Consider the following 10,880-nt stretch of genomic DNA (forward strand, 5'->3'; position numbering starts at 1 on the left):
TTTTGAATCTATGATACTAATTTCTAAAAAGGATTTCACAAGTCACCTCAGGAATAGGGCAGACAGATGTTGTTTTAGCTTTCTTTCAGATTTTTTAGTTTTAGGAATTTCTACCACATATGATGGAATATAAAATTTCAAAGACACTTCAGACATTGCCTAACATGCTATAACTTAATATAGCTTAGCTCATGAATCATCTGCACAGCATCTTCAGTATATGGCTGTTCACCCATCTCTGCTCCAGTATATGCAGGGGTGGAAATTGTGCTGCCCATTCATTCTCTTCCTGAAAAATCCCAGAAAGTTATTCCAGTTCCAGAAAGATATTTCTTATGTTGAGTTGAGATATATCTCAGTGTCATCAATGCTTAGCACTCAGTTTTGCCATATGGAACACAGAGAACTAATAATCCCAAGTGATGGGTAAGGGCAGTGTCCTTTTTGGGAAGCACATAGCCTCCAGGATTGTGCAGATTTGAGGTCAGCTTCTGGCTTAGCTGTTGATAAAATAGGTGAAGTTGAATACTGTAGAAGATTGTTTAACAGTCACAAATCGCTCCCATTCCAAAAGGTTCCCTCTTTACAACCAGGCTTGATCACTTCTCAGCTTAGAGGTCAAGGTAGAGTCTACTTCTCCCTCTTCTTGTATCTAGGTCAGCTTTGGACTTGACTGACCAGTAAAATGCACAGAAGGTGGTGTTGGAAGAATTCTGGAGCCTAGCTCTTAGAGAACCTTGCTTCCTTTGCTTGTGTCCTCTGGGGATACTTCTCTGGGCATTTCACATAAGAAAAGCAGTCTAGCCTGCTGGTGGAGGATGCTTGAAAGGGAGACAGGTATTACAGCCAATAACCCACATTTGCCCCAGACATGCCATTGGGTCATCTTATAATGACCAGTGCAAGTGGACTCTATGTGTAGCTTCATGGGCAAGTCTAGGGAAGACTGCCCAAAGCTCAGTTGTCCAACTGACCCACAGAATCAAGGAGATTATAAACCACCGTTGGCTCGAGCTGCTGACACACAAGACAAGTGTTACTGAATTAACATAGTCAACTCCTGTTTCTTCCTTGTCAAATAGGAACAAACTTTTTTTTAAAAATAATATGTGGCGATAGTGGAAATTGACAATTATAAACTACCTTGAGCTGGATAGCTAGGTGACCCTGTGACAGGTACATTGTTAGTGCCAGGTAAATGATGGGTGTAGTGTAAACTTTTAAAGCTAACATTCTCCAGTTGTTTATAGTTTTTCATGCTACGTCTTCCTTTCTTTGGCATTCTCTTGTTTGAGGCAGCTTCCTGGCAGTGGTTATGCTACCCCCTCCTCATCATCTTCCTCATCCCCCCAATTTTGCTAATATCTCTCCTAAAATAGTATAATAGATGCCACCTGATAGTGACCTGTTAGAAAACAATTTATTCTTTAGAAACCCAGGAATTTCTCTCCTCTTACATGCAATTTGATGCTGATTCTAATGCCGCCCACTCCAACTTAAACAGCTATGAAATCAGGCCTTCTCCTCTGAACTTATGCAAGTTCCCCCCTCTTGAAACCTAAACATCACATCTCATATTTAACCCACGAGAACGTCTGTTGTTGCTTTTGCTTCACTTGAGTCTTCTAGTTAGAGAATTATAGCTTTCAAGTTTCAAATATTCTTCATTAAAAAGGCTAAGAGCTGGTGGGATGGCTCAGTGGCTACGAGCACTTCCAGTTTGGTTCCCAGAACTCTCATCAGATGAGTGACAGCTTCCTGTAATTCAGCTCCAGGGAATTCAAAGCCCGTGGTCTCCTCAGGGACCTGTACTCATGTACATACTCACATGCAGACATGCACAAGCATGTAATTAAAAATTAAAAGGTTAAAAGAATGTTAAATAAGACAGGCAGGGAAGGAGCCTCAAGGCATATCGCTCAACACCTCTTGTACATCTAGCATAGAAATCGTATACATTATTAATAATTATATTATGGGTAATGATGTTTCACAACTTATAAATTGCTTTCACACACATTAGCTCTTGATATGTGGTCCAAAATGGCCAGTGGCAGTGTGTGCCAGTGTTATCCATATGGTGGTGTATATGAATACTGAAACTCTTTTGCTAAAATCAAGATTCACCATATCTAATAAATGTTCTACTGAAATAAAATCTTATTGAGTAGCAAATAACATAACACATATTTATATATTTTGTTTATGGGGCTATGGTGAACATAAAAATCCTGTAGGACTCTGCAAATACTCACACACACACACACACACACACACACACACACACACACACACACACACACGTGTCTGGGCAGTAGTCACGAATAAAACAGTAAATCGATTTGTCTTTCAACACTTTTGAGAATTCAAAGGAGATGACAGAATCTCAAAATTTTCAATAACCCCCGAATGTCAAAACATAACTGAAATCTTTTTAGGAACTTTTAATTTCAGAAGAGAGGGTGTGTTTTTGAGAGAAAGCTGCCTCCCCACCCCCGCAGGTGTAGTCATGGGTTTAGTCTGTTGAAAACTTCTTCACCTAGGGTAGAGTAGGGGAATGAAGAGTCCATTGCCCTCCCTGCGTTTCTTTTTTTTTCCAGGTATTCCTCCTAATTACTGTGGGTGTTCCTTACATCCCGGATTTCTCGGGAGACTTGGGAGACTAGTGACAGCAAGCCAGAAGCAGAGTAGAAGCCCGAATGTTTCTGACTACAAGACCTGGTGGAACGAGAAGCTCAGACTCCTGGACCGGGGGGCGGAATACGGCTCCTAAATTCGGTGACGCGCAGGCGCAGCGGGCGGGAAGGTCTCGGGCCCACTTCTTCCGCGGCGTGCGGCTGCGGCTGCGGCTGCGGCTGCGCACTGAGTCGCCGCCATCCCGGAAGCGCTGGGCTGAGTTCGCGCCACGTCTCTTCTGGCGGCCCCTCCCCGGTCTCCGCAGTCCCTGAGTCCCAGCCGCGGCTCCGAGGACCAGATCCAGAGCATCATGGGCAGCGAGGCCCCTAGCGCTTCATCCTTCCAGATGTTGCTACTGCTGTTGCTGCTCCTGCTTCGGGCCGAGCCACTGCGGGGCGCCGAGCTCACCTTCGAGCTGCCGGACAACGCCAAGCAGTGTTTCCATGAAGAGGTGGAGCAGGGCGTGAAGTTCTCTCTGGATTACCAGGTGCGGCCCTAGCCGCCTCTCCTCACCCGGGCACTAGCGCGCCGCCATCCGGAGAGGCTAATAAGATTAACCACCAGAGGCTGCGGGGGTCGGGGTTAACCCCCGACGGGTTGACGTCTCCTTGAAAAGAAACGTTTGTATCATCCAGAGTCACCCCGCGCCCCCACCGAAGTGGCCCAGAGTAGTTGGGGAGTTAGGCAGGCTACAGGTGCGCGACGAGGATGGGGAGGCACGTCGCCAACCCGCGTCCTGCAGGATTGACCAGAATGATCTCCCCAGGTACCTTTGACTCTATGAACCCCAGTATTAACTAGTTGACACAGGCTGACAGTTTGTCTCAACTGTTCCTTGGGCTGCATTTCTTGCAGGTGCTGAAGCCAGCCACATCGTTTACAAGCGGGGTTGGGGTGAGCCAGCAGCAGTGATTTAAGGGGTGTTTGGAAAGGAGGGTTCAGCACAGATTTTGCGGTGTTCACCAGGAGAATCTCCCTCCCCTTGGTGTGGTTATTCGGCTCGTCTCTTACCATATGGCTCAGCGAAGTCAGTTCCTGCACTTTATCTCCGTGGACATATCAAATAGCTAACTAACAGTTGCCTTGGAAAGGGTCTGCTCTCTAGGGTTAGTGAGCAGGTCTAGGGTCAGGATTGGAGGGACGAATGAGTATGTTGGGTCAAGACTTCTGGAAGTGAGGTGACAGGCAGCCCAAATGGTGCACCCTAAACAGCCCTTCTGTGGTAGAAGCTCTGAAGGATGCTTCTGTTTGAAGACAACTTCATGTATGATGGAGTCACTGATGAGACCACTCTCCCATCTGTGGACAACGTGCAAAATGTGTGTATGTGCCTGGCTCAGCATAGGCCGTTTAAGACCAAGAACAGCGTTTTTAATGCTGTAGCCAGGGAGGCTCCCAAAGCCATCAGGGTAGGCATACCCCGACATCGGGGGTGGGAGGGGGTAGTCTATAATCACCAAGGAGACAAGCCTCTGTGCGTGTCTGTGTGGGAGTTTCTAGGCTAGATTGAAGTGGGAAGAACCACCCTAAGTATGGGTACCACCATTCCTTGGGCAGCGGTCCCAGACTGAATAAGGAGAAAGCCAGCTGAACACCAGCGTTCATCTCTCTCTCTGCTTCCTGACTCTGGATACCATATGAGCATCTGTCTGACATCATGACTTCTCCTCCATGGTGATTTGGGAGCTAAAGTAAACCCCTTCTTTCCTTAAATTGCTCTTGTCAAGTATCATGTCGTAGTAACAAGAAAAATAGGAAGTGAAGGGGCCACTGTCACTTACTTAACTGCTCAGTTTGTGTTGGAAAGTAGTGAAGGATAAATTATGAAATGCTTCCCAGTGGTCACTGTTAGGGTCAGCAGTTTGAAGTATTGGTTGCTCCCAGTAACAGCACACTTTTTGTGGTTGTCAGGTTATCACTGGAGGCCACTACGATGTGGACTGCTATGTGCAGGACCCCTTGGGGAACGTCATCTACCGGGAGACCAAGAAGCAGTATGACAGCTTCACACACAGGACGGAGGTCAAGGGCGTTTATCTGTTTTGCTTCAGTAATGAATTTTCCACCTTCTCGCACAAGACCGTCTACTTTGACTTCCAAGTGGGTGACGAGCCCCCCATTCTCCCAGACATGGGGAATAGGGTCACAGCTCTCACTCAGGTGAGTGGACGTGACAGAGCGGCACTAGGGGAACCCTCCTGCTCTCAGCGTCTTCCGCTTGCGAGGATCACCGTCTAGCTCTAAAACACTCCGTTCCCCTTCTAGTCCCTTTTTTACCCAGAACCCTTTCGTAGCTGTTGCTTCATCCTTCCAGCTGTCTTTCTCTAACATAGCACCTCTTTCGAAATTACGCCATGTACCTCTCTGCTCTGATTCAAAGTCCTGCTTCAGGAGTGTATTGGTAAGGGTAACACAAGCTACCATAACAAACCCATATGTCAGTGCCTCACACGCTGTTCTCAGGATGGCCTGGAAAAGGCTGGTGGGTGACCTGGGAATCCAGTCTCTCGGGAATCTCATTTCTTCTTCACTTTCCCCTTTTTCTTTCTTCCCCTCCCTCCCCCTCTTTCTTCATCTCTCCCTCTCTTCCTCATTCCCTTCCTTCCTTTCTATTTTATTGTTTTGCTGAACCCAGGGCCTTGTGCACGCTAAGCACAGGCTCTGCTGCAGAGCTGTATCTCTAGCCCCAAGGCTCTTTCTTCTCCCTTCCCTCAGGCTTCAGAGTTCTCTGCCTTTGGATGCCAAAAGGAGAAGTGTGAATGACACAGCTAGCCCTTTAAAGCCCTGGCCTGTAGCCACACACGTAACTTCCAATCATGTCTCCTTGGTGAGCACTTGGGTAGCAAGTCAGGATGAGAGGATGGCTACCAAGTACAGTCTCTGAGCAGCAAATCCCCACTGTGGAAGAGAAATGATGACATTTTTGAAAGTTGGGTACTTTCCATTGATTCCCATGGCTCTCAAGATGATTGACTAACCCCTGCCTTCATCCTGAGTTCTCCCTGCTTCTGTGTAAGCTCGTCCTTCCTCTCACACATAGGCTGGGCTTCCTGAGGGCCAGGACTCTGTTATCTGTTTGCTCTTTTATTCTCAATACCCCAACGTATGAGTCGCTGCACCCAAAGGAGCTCACCAAATATTTGTCTTATGACTGATCACCATGGCTTGGAAAACCTGTAAGACTGGAATAACTCTCTGTGGTACATTTATTCTAGGACCAAAGCCAGAATGGCTCAAGTATCTAAAGAGACCGACATTTCCCTGTTTGCACTCTAAGGAGACTTTATGTTCTGTTTCTCTTTGGCTTGTGCCCAGTCTTTTATCATGTCAGCACAGTTAGAGGATAGAGACTCATTGCCCAGTGCAGTAGCCACTATACACATTTGACTCTTTAAATAAAAGAAGATCCAGCCAAAGGTACAGATTGTTCTGTTGGTCACTGATGAAACTGGAAGATTTCGTAAGCCTGAGTTTAAGGGCTCCCTTGTGCACCAGTAGGAGAAAATAAGAGAGAAAAGGTTAATGATTTAGGGCAAGAGAAAAGCCTTCCTGGAGCCTGGGTTCCCATGTGATCCTATTGCAAGGAGAAGGGCAGGTGGAGTTCGTGAGTTCCCCTTTTCCCACTATTGTATGGTTTTACTCACTATTGTATGGTTCCCCTTTTAGCCCGTTCCTGTTTTCCCACATCCCTTGAAGCAAGGCAGGGCACCAACTAACTGAAATTTTGTGGTGACAAGCTGAAGAGCTTTCTGGTAGACTAGCACCAATGGGAGGCCCCAGTGGATGGGGAAATAGCATGTATTTATAAGGCAAGGGAGCGCTCTCGAGTGTGTCACTGTCGGTGGCATACTGCTTTGGGGAGGGCTTATGCGATGCGTCCTAATCGTGCACTGCAGTTTGGGTGTGGTTTTCACCCCCCAGAGGTTCATGTGCTGGAGGCTTGGTCTCCAGTGTAGCAGGAGGGAGAGGTGATGGACTTGTGCTGAAGTGTCAGGCTAGGGCCAAGGGTCACAGGAGTTCCCAGCAGTGGATCAATTGAACAGGGAGGTGGGATTATTGCATACAGCTGTACAAGGAGGTGGGGTTATTACATACAGATAAGCAGGGAGGCAGTGTTGTACTGTACAGTTGAAAAAGCAGCCAGGCTCAGTTAATCTTGGTAGGAACAGTCTCTGTAAGGTGGATCTTCAGGCTGTAAAGATCTGGGAGAGAAAGCTACAGTGGACATTTTCTGCATAGACTATTAACATTTGCACTAGGACCAGGAGGGAAGTCTTTGCCACTGCTCTGAACCTAACCTAGGGACAGCTTCACCACTTCCTATGGGTCTAAGACGTTGGAATACTTGATCATGCCCACGTCAACAGCTCACATCCACTCAGGACTTTATTCGCTTAGGCTTCCCCCACTACCTCTATTAACATTAACCAACTTTATTTTGCATTTTTATTTTAAAAGATTTATTATTTTATTTTATGTATATGAGTGTTTAGCCTGTAAGTATAGCTGTACACCATATGTATGTAGTGCCCAAGAAGGTCAGGAGAGGGTATCTCATCCCTTGGAACTGGAGTCACAGCTGTGAACAGCCATGCAGGTACTGAGAATCAAACATGGTCATCTGAAAGAGTAGCCAGTGGTCTTATCCATGAGTCATCTGCCCATCCCTATTATTATTATTATTATGCCAATGAGTTTAGTTAGTAAGATTACTTTTGATCATCATCTGGAGCATGGGTATTTATTGGAATGTAGTGAGTGTTCCTCTCCTGGCAATAGTTAACTGCCATATGGATCCTCAGTGACTGGGTCTCGTGACCCCCTCCATAACAGAATGTTGACAGGTCCAGTCTTGTGCAGGTCACACAGCTGCTGGAGTCAGACCTTATGCAATAGTTGTCTATTGCCACAGACACAGTGACTGAATGCTACACCCATCTCTCTTTCACAGCTCTGGGTACCAAGAGTCTGGGCATGCTCAGTGGTCCTCTGCTCAGTCTCAGAGCTGAGATGGAGTTGTTGACCATGTTGTGCTCTTACCTAGAAGAGGAATTGTCTGCTTCTTGTTAGCCAGGTTGTTGGCCAGATTCAATTCTAAATAGTCATGTGACCAAGGTCCTTATTTCATTGCCAACCATTATGCTGTCAGCCCCTTGAGACAATTTGCTGATTTTTGTAGGGGTTGTCTTCTTTCAGCTAGGGATAATGTCTGCTGCAACGGATGTGAGTAGATCAGGCCTCAGGATCATCTCCCTCCCTCCCTGATTTAAGTTCAACTTCGCCCCTTAACTGTAACCATAGGAGTGATGGCTCCCTCGTCATAAGTTCCTGGGTGGGGACCAAGGACTGGTGATGGTGTTCAAAACATTTTCAGAGATCTGCCTATGACAGACTATTTTAGGAGGCATATGTAATTGTGAAGTGGTATGTGTTACATGTGAGCATATGTGTGTATATGCACGGTTGTGTGTTCACATATGTTTATACATGAAGCTGTAGGCATCAGTCATACAGTAGATAAGCAGTGGATTCAAAGTTGGGCATAAATGTGTCGAGTTCACACTGCTGTTATTAGCTTGTGTGTCCCAAGTTCATGGTGTCTCTTTGGGCCTCAGTTTCCCCATCAGTAAGGATAAGTAAGCTAAAATCTGACTCTCCTCTACCAAGGGTGGTGATCATGCCTGTCAAGGCATTGTAAAAATTAAATAAGAGAAACAGGATAGGGCTTGCACACATAGGCTCGAAACATAGTCAGATGCTAATTCTGTCGCTTACTAAGCATGTTGATTAGACAAGATACGCTCTCTGAGCTCCTGCTAGGCTTTACTGTCGGATTATGAAACCACATATAAAATGTTTAACACAGGAGGTATCAGTGGATGATGCCTCGGATGCTGCCGTGACCCTTGGCTGCTGGATTCCACCCTTTCTGACTTACTGTTTGCAACTGACCGCTTTTCTCTTCCCGCCTAGATGGAATCTGCCTGCGTCACTATTCACGAGGCTCTGAAGACTGTGATCGACTCCCAGACACATTACCGCCTGCGAGAGGCCCAGGACCGAGCCCGAGCTGAAGACCTTAATAGTCAGGTGTCTTACTGGTCTGTCGGAGAGACTATTGCCCTGTTTGTGGTCAGCTTCAGCCAGGTGCTACTGCTGAAAAGCTTCTTCACAGAGAAACGACCTGTTAACAGAGCTGTCCACTCCTAGCCACGCTGGACCACACCACAGCCCCTTGCACCCTCGGGTCTCCGGTTCCTGCAGGGATGGGGGTGTGACCCGGGGTGAAGGGACAGCTGCAGGGAGAGCAAAGGCCACACTTTGTTGTTTGTGCACATATCTGATCCTTGCACTCCAGCAACTGAAGCTCACAGATGCCAGTAATCTGGAGCATCTAATTGTATTGTGTGTGCAACATTGACCAAAAATGTTTACGGGTCAGCCTAGGTAGGGATTGGCCACTGTTGTGGGGTCAGTGATCCAGCAGCCAGTCTGTGGGAGAACTCCAAGCACCTGGGTCTCCAGGGCAGCTTAAGATTCTGCCACTGCTCCAGGATACATGGGTCATTACATTGTTGTGTCCTCTTTCATCTGGACATCAAGAACTCTCAGTTATGGCCTTTCTTCCCATAGGCCTCTCTGTACCTTAGGATATCAGGTCTAATCTGGAAGCAATAGGGTCAGCTGTACAGTCAGGACCCAAATGGAGAGTGGGTGTCTTTGGTGAGCTCCAGCTCCTGGAGGCAGAACTGTGCTAATAAAGCCCACGTTTGAGCACTCTGGAAGGGCGTGCCTCTGTTTCTTTGCCTTAAAGGAAAGTGTGATAGAGAAAGTGGGCGTTCTGGAGCTGTATGCAGTGTGGGGTAGAAATGAGAGGAGCCAGTGAACCACGCCTCTCCCAAGGGAATAGAAATAAGAAGACCCCCTTCCCGTTCCTGTCACTCACCGGGATGTGCACAGGCTGTATATAAATGGTTTCCTCCGTGACTACAACCAGGCCCTGTCTGCATGATCAGATGCTGTCTTTCAATTCACACCTGGGCTGCCTCTATCCAGACTGACAGAGCATACCTCTCACACCTGGGCTGCCTGTACCCAGATTGACCGATCACACCTCTCGCACCTGGGCTGCCTGTACCCAGGTTGACAGAGCATACCTCTCACACCTGGGCTGCCTGTACCCAGGTTGACCGATCACAGTTCTCACACCTGGGCTACCTGTACCCAGGTTGACAGAGCATACCTCTCACACCTGGGCTGCCTGTACCCAGATTGACCGATCACACCTCTCGCACCTGGGCTGCCTGTACCCAGGTTGACCGATCACACCTCTCACACCTGGGCTGCTACTTTTTGATTTTTGTTTTGAGACAGTTCTTGCTATGTAGCCCAGGTTAGCCTCCAATTCTCAATCCTCCTTAGGACTGTTTTAGCTGGCGTGCACCATCATATCTAGCTTTGACCTGTGCTTCCTAGATGTTCCCTAACTGCAGACTCTTTGCCAGCCCAGCTATTGTGCGATCTGCCAACCTGAACATAGTGTTCTTCAGTCGCTGAGGAGTCCAAGGAGTCAAGACTCACTGTAATACAACTTCTTATGTCTTTCTGAGACAGCGAGAACGGGGAGAGAGAGAGCAGGAGCATGTTTTCTAACTTATAGAAAAAACAAAACAATAGAATTGCTAATGCCTTCTGCTTTATGAATGTAGCCCTATTTAACTGTCAAGAGCACAGACTAAGGGAGACGCTGCCCTATTCATTCAGTTTTGGAGATAATGTTTGCAATGAAACTTACAGCTGGTGTTTATTGTTTGCCAAATATTTTTGATCAATTATATGTTGCGGGAGGTCCTCCCACTCCTCCAGCCTATCGTCGCTGAGATACCAGCCCCTTGGGGCGTGGTCTCTCTCCCTTTAAAAAAGCAGCCACTTCCCTCTCCTCTCTCTCTTCACTTCCTGCTCCGCCGGTGACTTGACTTCCTTCCTGGTTACGCAGAGGGCTGACAGTGATCTGTAAGTTTTTTCCCCTTTAAATAAATACCACCCTATTAATCATAATTCCAAACTGGTGTGGCATTGTTTGTGACTTACGCCTTCATTTGGCGCCCAACGTTTGGTTTTAGAACCTCTCCCGGCTCTCAGCCGCGAGTTCGGCTTGGCGGCCGGAAGTTCGGCTTGGCGGCCGCAAGTTCAGCTTGGCGGGC

The 10,880-nt window shown here is 47.3% G+C and overlaps 1 protein-coding gene across 1 annotated transcript; it reads left to right on the forward strand.

Moving 5' to 3' along the window:
• Nucleotides 1–2,876: 2,876 nt before the first annotated feature.
• Tmed3 (transmembrane p24 trafficking protein 3) lies at nucleotides 2,877–9,461 on the forward strand. Its single transcript, XM_075965025.1, has 3 exons — nucleotides 2,877–3,163; nucleotides 4,588–4,836; nucleotides 8,650–9,461. The coding sequence occupies exons 1-3, from the start codon at nucleotides 2,987–2,989 to the stop codon at nucleotides 8,884–8,886; spliced, it is 663 nt and encodes a 220-aa protein (XP_075821140.1). The 5' UTR covers nucleotides 2,877–2,986; the 3' UTR covers nucleotides 8,887–9,461.
• The last annotated feature ends 1,419 nt before the right edge of the window (nucleotides 9,462–10,880 follow it).

Source organism: Microtus pennsylvanicus, chromosome 3 (genome assembly GCF_037038515.1).
Source record: "Microtus pennsylvanicus isolate mMicPen1 chromosome 3, mMicPen1.hap1, whole genome shotgun sequence".
Classification (NCBI taxonomy): Eukaryota; Metazoa; Chordata; class Mammalia; order Rodentia; family Cricetidae; genus Microtus; species Microtus pennsylvanicus.

Excerpts from the sequence above, each read along its gene's own strand:
- Tmed3 (XM_075965025.1), top strand. The coding sequence starts at position 2,987 with ATGGGCAGCGAGGCCCCTAGCGCTTCATCCTTCCAGATGTTGCTACTG. Across the intron at positions 3,164-4,587 it reads AGTTCTCTCTGGATTACCAG|GTTATCACTGGAGGCCACTA; the intron begins GTGCGGCCCTAG and ends TGTGGTTGTCAG. Across the intron at positions 4,837-8,649 it reads GGGTCACAGCTCTCACTCAG|ATGGAATCTGCCTGCGTCAC; the intron begins GTGAGTGGACGT and ends CTTCCCGCCTAG.